This window comes from Labeo rohita, unplaced genomic scaffold (genome assembly GCF_022985175.1).
Source record: "Labeo rohita strain BAU-BD-2019 unplaced genomic scaffold, IGBB_LRoh.1.0 scaffold_790, whole genome shotgun sequence".
Taxonomy (NCBI): domain Eukaryota; kingdom Metazoa; phylum Chordata; class Actinopteri; order Cypriniformes; family Cyprinidae; genus Labeo; species Labeo rohita.
The window spans coordinates 21,209-35,168 of record NW_026129734.1 but is presented as its reverse complement, the minus strand read 5'-3'; the positions used below and the strand labels follow the sequence as shown (position 1 = coordinate 35,168).

Sequence of the window (13,960 nt, the reverse complement as noted above, 5' to 3'; positions counted from 1 at the left end):
AAAGATCATGCAGTTTTTGCAAACTGCATTGACTCATTTCTGTTTTGCATCTTTAGAAAATTGAGAGAATGAATAAACTAGTTTGTATATAATTTTGTTATGATGTCAGATTCTTTATTTTTAAGCCAGCCTACAAACGTGGCATTCCTTTTAAATGTAGACCCACTGGTGTTGGACTTTTATATTATGTGTAAAGTTGTTTGAATTTATGATGACACTTTAGAATACAGATCTGTCATTGGTGATTAACTACACAGGAACAAATGACTAATGCACTAAACATTCTAGTAACTACTACTGACTAACAAGAAACTCTGTACTCTATAGTAGTTCTTAGTAGTTCTCTGGCAGATATGAAAATAATAGTAGTTACTGATTAGCTAATGAGCACTATAACTTACAGATTCATTAATCAGAATTTCTTGTTAGTTAATAGTTGTTACTAGAATGTTAATAGTGCATTAGTCATTTGTTCCTGTGTAGTTATTTATTAATGACGGATCTGTATTCTAAAGTGTTACCGAATTTACTTATATGTTTGCTTGTGATCTTTTTTTTACAATTATATACACGCACGCACTCGGATGCATTTTTACTCGGACTTGACTCTGAATCGAGCCGTTCAGACTCGGAAAATATGCCGAGTCCATCCGAGTCCAGAGACAGTTGACAGAAATGTCACTGACTCGAAGCATTATCACGAAAGTGATATTCAGTATTTGCATGTGTCTTGGCCAGTAGGCTAATTGAAAGCCGACGGGTTTATGTGCGGGTACACTCAAAGCGCGATCACAGAACGCGCCTCTCAGTCAGTGTGCGAATACAGAGTTCTCTTTCGCTTCTAATAAGGTCTGTTATTGCTACACACATGCTCGTCTTAGAGACTATTCATGTAAATGAAGTCGGTTTTGTCTTAAGTAAACCTGAACAGTTGGGAGAAACACTGACGCGTCAAAATATTTGATCTGTGCGTCAGATTTTAAAGCGACAGCAGCGTAAACCTGCAGCAGCCGACCGCCGTCATAAATGTTAATCAAACAACAAAAGAAAATCACTTTTATTGACTTTTCTTCATTTATTAACTTTAATAAGAATCATATTTAATGTATACAGTGAAGGTTTTGCAGTGTTTTATTTTAACATTTATTACTTCAAGAAATCTCTGTAGTAGTTTATTTCTGTAATAGCCTTTAGATAGACCTACCTAAAAAAAAATATATATATATATATTTTTAAAAAGATTTTATTTTTTACAAATACTATTTCATTTGTATTTTTGATGAATATGTTTATTTATCCTTTTGTTTGTAATAGGCCTACCTGGAGTGTTTGCTTGCCTTCAGTAAGCTTGAGAATGTTTTACTTACATTAGCTGATTAGTTTTTGTTGTATTAAAATTATTATTATTTTAAACATGGTGGCAGTTTCTAGCTTCAAAGAAAAATATTTTTTCTAACATCTTTGCAGCAATAGTTTTAATGGGTCCAAAACCACCATGGGTGAGCATGATTTTCTAATAAATCAATGGCACATCATCAATTTTTCTTTATATAACGTAATTTATTGTAATTAATGTAACTAAAACAGGTGTGAGTTTGCTGTGACTTATGGAAAGTATATGTAGGGCTTTATACACAGTGTGTACCATTGTAAAGATTAGGTTTATCCCTCACAGCATCATTTTCATCCAAGAAAAAAAGTCATTTAAAACCCAAAACACACACAGCCACAGAAATAAAAGAGGTGCATTTTCTGCTCTTAAGGTCCCATTCACCAAGATACCTACTCCTTTACTCCCACCCTTGAATTTATACATTTACTATAACAATGAATAAAGTCAAGTACCATCCTGTAACTGATCACATTCTAAAACCTGTTTCACTCTGAAATGTGTCACAAGACATAAGTCTTGACTTTAAGTTTGCTAAGCAGAGCATGGACACTAATTATGAGATGTTGTGAAATCAAAAATCAAAATAGCAAGATCCACTAGAGGTTTGCTTTTCTTACATTTCAATTGACATTGTGTTTTTCTAGTTGTAAAGGTTACAAACAGGGGTGCCCAAACTCGGTCCTGGTCCTTAGTTTAGCTCCAGCTTGCCTCAACACACCTGCCAGGGGGGTTGTAGTATGCCTAGTAAGAGCTTGATTAGCTGGTTCAGGTGTGTCTAATTGGGGCTGGAGCTAAACTATGTAGGACACCGGCCCTCCAGGACCAAGGTTGGGCACCCTCTGGTTTAAAACAATGTTAAGATACTGTCAAACAGTAGTGTTTCCTTGGACTCGGACTTGAGTCCGACTCAGCCCATTTTGGACTCGATCTCGATTGGTTAAAGACTCGGACTTGACTCTGACTTGATTTAGGTGGACTCGAACGCAACACTAATATATTGTAAGTTCAATACAATTCTGTGAAATAATGTGTTTTATTGTTCACATGTTGTCCTTTGCGATGTCTCACTTTCTTTGCTTATTAAAAACACTGCTCCTCAAGCTTGGGTGGTTGTCATTGTTTATTGGTGCTTGTATCTCTTCCTCTCTTCTATGCTGTATCTTTGACAGCTGGGAGCTTTAACTTTTGTGACTTTCATCAGGTATGTGTCTATGTAAAACAGAGGAGGAGTCCTGTTAATCAGTCACATTCTCTTGATAATATTGTACATATAGACAACTGAAAATATCTTGGCTGATTTGTCACTAAAGTTGTCCTTTTGAGGTTTAACTCTAAATGTGATTGGTTGTTGTCAGAGGACCCTTAGCAAACTGTCTCTAAAAGGAAATTCAGAACAGGCCTACTAACAGACACAATCTCTTCTTTCAGAGGGGTAAGTGTCACAGTTTCTGAGTGTCTGATTTGTCATGATCGACAAGTTGAGCACATACCACCGGTTTCACAGACAAGGCCTAAGACTAGTCCCAGACTAAAATGCATGCTTGAGCTGACTGAACTAAAAATATCTTGATCTGACATATCTTAAAATATAAAAGATGCACACCTCTAATACTTTCTTCAAAGGCATTTTTATAAGATTTGCTTAAATATCTTAATTTAACTATGGCTTAGCCCTGGCTTAACCTAAGCACTGACTATGAAACCAGGGCTTAAAGTTTTTATCTTAAGTCTTATTCATTTGTGATTATTAGAGAATGAACAAATGCAAATGCGTAAGGCTAAATGTAAAAATGTTTCTCTTAATTTATTACCCATAAATCAATGATCCCATCGGTCTCCAATAGCCATTAATCTAATTATGAAACACTATTATGTTGATTGGTTTCATTTTCAAAACATATTACCACAATAGAAATGTCTGCTTGACCTAAACTGAATTATAATAAATAACTGAAAAATGTATTTTCCAGTAAGTTTAACATTGCAATCACCTTTCATAACACAAGCGCAAGACGCTTAGCATATCGTTTCTGTTTTGCTGCCGTTTTGTGGGTGAGTAATGCATTGCCACATTCAACACAAAAGGCCTTGGCTACTAATTTCAGTGTGCCTTAATTCTTGCTAGTGAATTAAATAAAATTGTAAATTAAACATTTTTAATTAATTTAAAACTTAAAAAAAAAAAAAAATGAGAACGGAAATCGTGAATTTAGCTTTTCTTAGAAAATTATTCATTAAAACAATTAATACAGTTAAAATTATTAACTATTAATATAATTTTATTTTCCAGTAATTTAAAATATATATTTGACAAATATACAATTAACATATTTTTGCATGTGTTATAATGCTTGAAGTGCGCAGTTATCAGTCTCTGTATCTCAGCAGGTGCTGATTCTGTAAATATATCCTTGAGTGCTTCCTCTCTGAAATCTTTAATGTTTTCTGTAAGATGTGTTGCTATTTTTTGCCGCTGGCAGGTGTGTGTGTGTGCATCCTCACTGAAGAGTCTCTATATAGTGGAGGAGGAGTCTTTTTCAGCGCTGACGTTCTTTTCATATATTTGGTGAGAATCAGAAATGCCTCTTCTGATTTGTCAGTGAAGTTGTTTGATGATTTCCTCTGTTCTGTCTAATAAGGTAATGATGAATGTGATTGGAAAGTTTTCGGGCTCTTCTCTTAAGGGGGCTCTTTAGAGGCGAAACTTCTGAGCTGATGAAATATTGTGTGTGTCGTGCATGAAGGAGATGATGAGGAGTCTGAAGTTGATGTTTCTGCTAAAACTAATCACTGCTGGTAGGTTTAGAATTTTAACTAAGAAGGAAAAGCATCTTAATTCAATTGCTTTCCTGCCATTTCCTGCAGCTGACTGATGTCTAATTGTATTATTTATATTTTGTGCATTTATTAAATTATCTCTTAAAGCTTTATTTTCTTTTCCCTCTGTCATTCTGTTGTCATTTCCATTTTTTCCCTCATTTTTCTCTCAGTCTGTCATGCATCTGTTGCACAAAAAGACAGTGTGAATGTGAGGTTAGTCGGTGGCTACAGTCGCTGTGCTGGTAGAGTGGAGGTTCATCATAGAGGTCAGTGGGGAACAGTGTGTGATGTCGGTTGGGATTTGGTTGATGCTGCAGTGGTGTGTAGAGAACTGGACTGTGGAGAACCTGTAGATGCTCCGAGTGATGCTCATTTTGGACAAGGGTCAGGACCAATCTGGATGAGTTATGTTGTGTGCACTGGATCAGAGTCCACACTTAAGAACTGCGGGTCAGCGGGTTGGGGTAAAAGCAGTTGTGATCATTCTAAAGATGCTGGAGTCATCTGCTCAGGTAAACTGCTCCATACTTCACCATAATAATACATCACCAAAAATTGTTCCCCACCAACTCCAAAAGTTTGGGGTCAGTAGGAAAAACAAACAAACAAACAAACAAACAAACAAAAAAACATTTTTTAAAAGAAGAGTCTTGTGTGTGCAATACCTTTATTTATTTGATCAAAATACTGTAAAAACGTTAATTCTGTAAATTATTACAATTTAGAATAACTTTTTTGTTTTAAAATAATTTGCAGTGCCATTTATTCTTGTATTTGCAAAGTTGCAGTTTTCAGTAACGCGTTCCTTAAGAAACATTATGGTTGAAAATAGTTGTGCTGCAGTGTGTAAATATAAAGATAAATATCTTTTACTGTCATATTTGATCAGTTTGCCATATCTTGACTGAATACAAGTATTACTTTCATTACACCCCAAACTTTTGAATAGTATAAACATTAACATACCCTTGTATAATTAAATAATTAATACAGTGCCCCTATTAATCATTAAAATAATCGCTGTTCTTTCAGGTGTCAGGCTGGTTGGAGGTTCTCGCTGCTCTGGGAGGTTAGAGATACTTCATAATCAGACGTGGATGTCAGTGTGTGATGCTGCCTTTGACCAGCAGGATGCAGAGGTTGTGTGTAGAGAGCTGGACTGTGGGGCTCCTGTACAGGTGCTGGGAGCAGCTGCTTTTGGCAAAGGAGACACTCAGATGTGGACACAAGAGATTCAGTGTAGAGGAAATGAAACTCAGATTAATCTTTGTCTAACATCACCATCACATAAAAACAACTGTTCACAGAACAGCAATGTTGGACTAATGTGTGTTGGTAATTTTTTTTCAGATTAAATCCAGAGACTAAAATTTGTTCAGGACTCTCATAATGGACATTTAATTATGAGATGTTGTCTTTCCATTCAATATAAGATCACAGAGGTTTTGGAGTCCCTTTCACTTTTCCCTGTGTTTTTCATATAGTAAAGGTTCACCATAGTGAGGTTGGTGCCCAGTCACTGGTCCTGGTCATGCCAACAATTCTGTGAAATAATGTGTTTTATTGTTCACATGTTGTCCTTTGCAATGTCTCACTTTCTTTGCTTATTAAAAACACTGCTCCTCAAGCTTGGGTGGTTGTCATCGTTTATTGGTGTTTGTTTCTCTTCTTCTCTTCTATGCTGTCTGATATCTTTGACAGCTGGGTAACTTTGTTAGAGCTTTAACTTTTGTGACTTTTATCAGGAATTTGTGTATGTAAAGTAGAGGAGGAGTCCTGTTCATCAGTCACATTCTCTTGATAATACTGTACATATAGACAACTGAAAATATCTTGGCTGATTTGTCACTAAAGGTGTTCTCTTGAGGTTTAACTTAAATGTGATTGGTGGTCGTCAGAAGACCCTGTAGCAAATTGTCTCTAGCAGACACAGTCTCTCCACACAGAGGGGTGAGTAAGTGTCACAGTGTCTGATTTGTCATGATCGACAGGTTGAGCACATACCACCGGTTTGACAGACAAGGCCTAAGGCTAGTCCCAGACTAAAATGCATGCTTGAGCTGTCTGAACTAAAAATATCTTGGTCTGACATATCCTAAAACATGTCAGTGCCATTTTTCTCAAGACGTACACCTCTAATACTTTCTTCAAAGGCATTTTTATGAAATCTGCTTAAATATCTTAATTTAACTATGGCCTAGTCCTGGCTTAATCTAAGCACTGACTATGAAACCAGGACTTAATGTTTTTATCTTAAGCCTTATTCATTTATGATTATTAGAGAATGAACTTATGCAAATGTATAAGGCTAAATGTAAAAATGGTTCTCTTAATTTATTATCCATAAATCAATTGATCCCATCGGTCTCCAATAGCCATTAATCTATTATGAAACACTATTATGTTGCTTGGTTTCATTTTCAAAACATATTACCACAATAGAAATGTCTGTTTGACCTGAACTGAATTATAATAAATAACTGAAAAATTTATTTTCCAGTAAGTTTAACATTGCAATCACCTTTCATAACACAAGCCCAAGACGCTTAGCATATCATTTCTGTTTTGCTGCCGTCTTGTGGGTGAGTAATGCATTGCCACATTCAATGCAAAAGGCCATGGCTACTAATTTCAGTGTGCCTTAGTTGTTGCTAGTGAATTAAATAAAATAGTAAATTAAACATTTTTGATTAATTTAAAACTGATTTGTGATCTGTGTGTGATTTCTGTTTTTCTAAATATTTTTTTTCTAAATATTAAATTAAAAGGACAATCAATAAACCATATATTAAATAAATCATCATCATCATAAAAAACAATTTATATTTATTTATTTATTTATTTATTTTTTATTGATAACATGAATTTTTTTTTCTCAGAGGTTAAAATTATTCATTAAAACAATTAATACAATTAAAATTTAACTATTATTATAATTTTATTTTCCAGTAATTTAAAATATATATTTGACAAAAATATCAGCAAATATACAATTAAATATATTTTTGCATGTGTTATAATGCTTGAAGTGAGCAGTTATCAGTCTCTGTATCTCAGCAGGTGCTGATGCTGTAAATATCCTTGAGTGCTTCCTCTCTCTAAAATCTTTAATGTTTTTTGTAAGATGTGTTGCTATTTTTTGCCTCTGGCAGGTGTGTGTGTGCATCCTCACTGAAGAGTCTCTATATAGTGGAGGAGGAGTCTTTTTCAGCGCTGACGTTATTTTTATATATATGGTGAGAATCAGAAATGCCTCTTCTGATTTGTCAGTGAAGTTGTTTGATGATTTCCTCTGTTCTGTCTAATAAGGTAATGATGAGTGTGATTGGAAAGTTTTCGGGCTCTTCTCTTAAGGGGGCTCTTTAGAGGCGAAACTTCTGAGCTGATGAAATATTGTGTGTGTCGTGCATGAAGGAGATGATGAGGAGTCTGAAGTTGATGTTTCTGCTAAAATTAATCACTGCTGGTAGGTTTATAATTTTAACTAAGAAGGAAAAGCATCTTAATTCAATTGCTTTCCTGCCATTTCCTGCAGCTGACTGATGTCTAATTGTATTATTTATATTTTGTGCATTTATTAAATTATTTCTTAAAGCTTTATTTTCTTTTCCCTCTGTCATTCTGTTCTAATTTCCATTTTTTTTTTCCTTCTTTCTCTCAGTCTGTCATGCATCTGTTGCAAAAAAAGACAGTGTGAATGTGAGGTTAGTCGGTGGCGACAGTCCTTGTGCTGGTAGAGTGGAGGTTCATCATAGAGGTCAGTGGGGAACAGTGTGTGATGATGACTGGGATTTGGCTGATGCTGCAGTGGTGTGTAGAGAACTGGACTGTGGAGAACCTGTAGATGCTCTGAGTGATGCTCATTTTGGACAAGGATCAGGACCAATCTGGATGAGTTATGTTGTGTGCACTGGATCAGAGTCCACACTGAAGAACTGTGGCTCAGCAGGATGGAGTAAAAGCAGTTGTGATCATAAAGATGCTGGAGTCATCTGCTCAGGTAAACTGCTCCATACTTCAGTACATAATAATACATCACCAAAAATTGTCCCCCACCAACTCCAAAAGTTTGGGGTCAGTAGGAACACAACAAAAAAAAAAAAAAAAAAAAAAAAAAAACATTTTTTGAAAGAAGAGTCTTGTGTGTGCAATACCTTTATTTATTTGATCAAAATACAGTAAAAACTTTAATTCTGTAAATTATTACAATTTAGAATAACTTTTTTTTGTTTTAAAATAATTTGCAATGCCATTTATTGTTGTATTTGCAAAGCTGCAGTTTTCAGTAACGCGTTCCTTAAGAAACATTATGGTTGAAAATAGTTGTGCTGCAGTGTGTAAATATGAAGATAAATATCTTTTACTGTCATTTTTGATCAATTTGCCATATCTTGACTGAATACAAGTATTACTTTCATTACACCCCAAACTTTTGAATAGTATAAACATTAACATACCCTTGTATAATTAAATAATTAATACAGTGCCCCTATTAATCGGAAAAATAATCGCTGTTCTTTCAGAAGTCAGGCTGGTTGGAGGTTCTCGCTGCTCTGGGAGGTTAGAGATACTTCATAATCAGACGTGGATGTCAGTGTGTGACGCTGCCTTTGACCAGCAGGATGCAGAGGTTGTGTGTAGAGAGCTGGACTGTGGGGCTCCTGTACAGGTGCTGGGAGCAGCTGCTTTTTGACAAAGGAGACACTCAGATGTGGACACAAGAGATTCAGTGTAGAGGAAATGAATCTCAGATTAATCTTTGTCTAACATCACAATCTCATAAAAACAACTGTTCACAGGACAGCAATGTTAGACTAGCGTGTGCTGGTAAGAGCTGGATTAAGAGACAGAGAAAGAGAGATGTATGTAGACAACACAGTGGTCTATTATTTTTAAATCTTTTTTATCTTCTCTCAGATGCAATGAATGTGAGGTTGGTTGGTGGTAACAGTCCCTGTGCTGGTAGAGTGGAGGTTCATCATAGAGGTCAGTGGGGAACAGTGTGTGATGATGACTGGGATTTGGCTGATGCTGCAGTGGTGTGTAGAGAACTGGACTGTGGAGAACCTGTAGATGCTCTGGGTGGTGCTCATTTTGGACAAGGATCAGGAACAATCTGGATGAGAGCTTTTTGTTCTGGACTGGAATCTACATTGAAGAACTGTGAATCAGCAGGATGGGGTTTACACACATGTAGTCATAATGATGATGCTGGAGTCATCTGCTCAGGTGAATGAGATATTATACTGTTTACTGTGATACTGTAAATGTCATAAATGACATTAGATTTATGAGATTTACAGTTTTGTGTAATTTTAATGTGAGGTTCATGTTGTAATTTTCATGTACGTAACACTCTGAATAACTGTGATTTATCTCTTTTGTACCATTTATTAAATATAATATGAACAGATCATAAACATTCCAGACTTGTTGATGGACCTCACCTGTGCTCTGGAAGATTAGAGGTGATTCATGCGAATACCTGGAATACAGTGTGTGATGCTGCTTTTGACCAGCAGGATGCAGAGGTTGTGTGTAGAGAGCTGGACTGTGGGGCTCCTGTACAGGTGCTGGGAGCAGCTGCTTTTGGCAAAGGAGACACTCAGATGTGGACACAAGAGATTCAGTGCAGAGGAAACGAATCTTATATTTCTTTCTGTCCAGCATCATCTTCTCTCAAACACAACTGTACCCATGAAAATGCCATTGGGTTGTTATGTTCTGGTAATGAAGCTGTAGTTTTCAATTTAGTGTAATAATCACAAAGTTCTTATCTTTTATATATATATATATATATATATACATTGATCTTTGTTCAGTTTACACAGATCTCAGGCTGGTAAACGGACCAGACTATTGTTCTGGAAGAGTGGAGCTTCAGTTCCTCAGTAAATGGGGCACAGTGTGTGATGCATGCTGGGATATGAGAGCTGCCAGTGTCCTCTGTAGACAGCTGAATTGTGGGATTGCTGTGTCTGTTGTGGGATCAGACTGGTTTGGAGAGGGAAGTGGTGAAATCTGGGCTGATGTGTTTGATTGTGACGGGAATGAAACAAAACTCTCAGAATGTTCCATCTCTTCATGGAGTCGAGCTGAATGTTCTCATAGACGAGATGTTGGAGTCATCTGCTCTGGTGAGTGAATTTTATTTAAAAAATATGTTATAAATTATAATGCAGTATCTTAATAAAATGCCACATCTTCTCCTCAGATTCCTCTCTGGCTCTTCATGATGGTCTGGTGCGGTTGTCTGGAGAGAGACAGTGTGAGGGGGAGGTGGAAGTTTTCATCCATCAGGTCTGGAGGAGAGTTCTGCTGGACTCCTGGAGTCTCACTGAATCCTCTGTGGTCTGCAGACAGCTGGGCTGTGGCTCTGTGCTGAACTTCTACGGCTCCTCTTCATCCAGTCCTGAACACAGTCATGAGTGTGTGACGGGCTTCCAGTGCTCTGGGAGTGAAGCTCATCTGGGGAACTGCAGCTCTCCACAAACTCTCAACTGCAGCTCCACACAACAGCTGTCAATCACCTGCCTTGGTGAGAACAACAACATCTGGGCAGATTCTTCAGTTGTTACTGATCAATAATGTGTTTTTCTTTCTCTGAATATCAGGTCGTGGGTCCATCAGGCTGGTGGGTTCTGGGGGAGACTGTGCAGGGAGGCTGGAGGTTTTTCACAGCGGCTCATGGGGGACAGTGTGTGATGACTCCTGGGATATTAAAGATGCCCATGTGGTGTGCAGACAGCTGCAGTGTGGAGTGGCCCTCAGTAACCAGCAGGTACCAGCCTGGTTTGGTCCTGGTTCTGGACCCATATGGCTGGATGAGGTGGAGTGTGAGGGGAATGAGACGTCCCTGTGGAGCTGCTCTTCTCCAGGCTGGGGAAAACATGACTGTCAACACAATGAGGATGTAGGAGTCGTGTGTTCAGGTAATCAGTGAACAAAATTATAAACAATAACCTTTTAATAACCTATGTATGTGACTAATGAATAACAATATCTAGGTGTATGGTTTTTACTTTATACACATTAAGAACAGGTTGAAAACTGTTCTTAAGTAGTTCCAGAATTCTGGAAGTTCCATTAACAGTCCATGCATGTATATTTTTTCTGGTGTAGACAGAATACAGGACTGAAACGCTCCAGCAAAGTTTTCCTTACTCAGAGGTGCAACACTGCTGCTGTCTAACACACAACGTGACAAATTTAGTCAGATTCCCAAATGAATGACTCAATTATTATTTTTTTTCTAAATGAACTTTTTTTTTATTATTAATTAATTCCTATTCTTTTCCATCTAGAATTTAAAGAGATCAGGTTAACTGAGGGCTGTGAAGGAAATGTGGAGGTTTTCTACAATGGATCCTGGGGAAATTTGTGTTACAACAAGATGGACAGAGACACAGCGAGTCTGATCTGTCAAGAGCTGAACTGTGGAAGATCTGGCAGTGAACCCAAAAATTCAGTGGGACTGAAGCCTCATAATTGGCTGGATTTTTTAAAATGTCGACGACATGACTCCACTTTATGGCAGTGTCCATCTTCACCCTGGGGACAGAATGACTGTAATAATGAGGTGGCCAAGATCACCTGCTCAGGTAAAATTTTAAACTATTTAAATTAACTGGTATTTCTAAAAATATAGTTGTTTTTTTTTGTTGTTGTTTTTTTAAAGAAATGTATGTAGCGCCGTCTTCAGGTATTAGGTGTATCTACCTGCTTGAACTGCCGACGCCAAACCCGGACTCTTCCAACTGTGTCTCTCGACATGATCCCACTCAAAATCAAACCACGACCCACCGCCTATACCACCACCCGCAAAGTGCAACTTGGATCTCCGCAAGCTACCCTCCACAAACACCAGCCACCCCCCAGCACTATTTGAGTGACCACACAACGCAGCAAAAATACACAAATTTATTCCAAAGAAGACAAACAGAAGGAACCAAAGACAAACCAAAGTCCCACAAATAAACCCATCCCCTCAAATATAGCGCCCGTGCAACTCCTCTTTCCTCTTCTACACAAACACACTCAAAGGGCCAAACCTCCACACAGGTACCAAGATAGAGCCCCTCCACTGAATCACACCTCCGAACCAAACCCCAATTCCTCTCTCCTCAGAAGCACAAATCCGACTCCAATAAGTGCAAACCAATACAACAGTGTACTTTGGAAGACCCAAGATAGAAGCAAAGCATGTAAATAAACTTTAGTTTTAGTTAGAAATACAAATGTAACCTTTTTCTGATATACTCTGAATGAATCACCGTATTAAACCACCATATTGTTCAGAAATTGAAAACCAACTTAATGTGGGCCCACCTCACTCACTCACACACACAACACAACCCCACCCACCCCCCCACCCCACCGGTTGCAGGTCTGAAACGTCGCTGGAGTGCGTTGAGGCCGAGTGAAACGTAAAATGGCCGCTTCGCTCTCTAAGAGCACAAATAAACAAACAAATGTACCTGAATAAACTTGAAAGAATTCAAAGATCCCGTCACCCATCAGATCAGTCCACGTGAGGCTATGATCCGCGAAGCCAGAGGAACTCTTAACGATTAGGAGCGATTAGGAGCGGTATCTAGATTTCCTCAATGCACTTCCCAGTCGATGCAGCAAACGTCTTTGGCGATCGCTCCGTTCACCTATAACTCGTGTACGGGCGCTGATTTAAGTGGTAAACCTGAGTTAAGTTTCTCGTGTTGACTTCACAGCAGAATACTCCACTGGTTAACACTCAAACAATACAGTTCTGACAACAGTTTTCACACATAAAGTGACGCATTTTTTTTGTTCTCATGCCAACAACATCAATTACGCACTTCTTTTCTCAACTCGCTTCTCTCTGTTGACTGACAACCTCACTGGGCAATCACAGTTGCACTACTTGACATTAGGCGGGATTAAGTCATTTTTGAACCAATAACATTAAACTTACCACAACTTAGTGACACAAACATGTCTAAACAGGACCCTTTTTCCCTTATAATAACACTTTTGTCACAAGCAAAAAATAAATAATAAAATAAATACAAATAAATATGTTGATGAAAATGTGAATAAATTAAAATAATAAAATGTACTATAGAAATCGAAATTAACTCAGGGTTACATGTAGTTAATAGATTCTGAAAGAATGAATCAATTATTTTTAATTATTTATGAAACTGATTATGTTATAATTTCAGTGGAGGAAAGTCACAAGTCTCTGCGGAGTCGTCTGACGTGTTCAACATCTCCTCACCAGAGACAGTGTTCAAGTAAGTTTATTTTACAACAGATTGGTTTAAATATTAATCTCTTTCCACATAGAAAATTGACTAGTTGACAGATCTTTGAAAATATTGGTAATGAGTAATCAGACTTGTTTCTGTGACAAACCTCAAAGAATAAACCAGGTGCAGGCAGCTTAAAATTGGAGGTCAGAAAAATTGGATATGCTTTCTGCTAGTCATTTGTATTTGCATGTTCAAGTTGCTCAAATTGATTACAGCATATTTAGTATATGTGCAGTTAAATACTGTATTATTTATCTTCCACATTTAAATTAATAACAGCTTTAAAGACCTCTAACATGCTTCTCTGTATGTGTTTTGTTGTAATTGATGTGCTGAAGTTAGTCAGTGCTGGTTGATTTGTGTATTTTAGATCATCTTCCTCTCAGACTGAGTGGAGGGGAGGGCCGGTGCTCTGGGAGGCTGGAGGTGTATCATAACGCTGTGTGGGGCTCAGTCT

At 37.5% G+C, this 13,960-nt stretch overlaps 1 protein-coding gene across 1 annotated transcript in view; it reads left to right on the top strand.

The window, feature by feature from the left end:
- The first annotated feature begins 4,131 nt into the window (after positions 1 to 4,131).
- LOC127161986 (deleted in malignant brain tumors 1 protein-like) overlaps positions 4,132 to 13,960 on the top strand; it is an 11,871-nt gene continuing 2,042 nt past the window's right edge. Inside the window, exons 1-13 of the mRNA XM_051104768.1 lie at positions 4,132 to 4,189; positions 4,384 to 4,725; positions 5,246 to 5,548; positions 7,902 to 8,213; positions 8,737 to 8,879; positions 8,914 to 9,040; positions 9,131 to 9,442; positions 9,626 to 9,940; positions 10,036 to 10,350; positions 10,428 to 10,767; positions 10,829 to 11,145; positions 11,518 to 11,814; positions 13,874 to 13,956. Of these exons, the coding sequence (XP_050960725.1) occupies positions 4,132 to 4,189; positions 4,384 to 4,725; positions 5,246 to 5,548; positions 7,902 to 8,213; positions 8,737 to 8,879; positions 8,914 to 9,040; positions 9,131 to 9,442; positions 9,626 to 9,940; positions 10,036 to 10,350; positions 10,428 to 10,767; positions 10,829 to 11,145; positions 11,518 to 11,814; positions 13,874 to 13,956 (3,264 nt within the window). The remainder of the gene's footprint in view (positions 4,190 to 4,383; positions 4,726 to 5,245; positions 5,549 to 7,901; positions 8,214 to 8,736; positions 8,880 to 8,913; positions 9,041 to 9,130; positions 9,443 to 9,625; positions 9,941 to 10,035; positions 10,351 to 10,427; positions 10,768 to 10,828; positions 11,146 to 11,517; positions 11,815 to 13,873; positions 13,957 to 13,960) is intronic.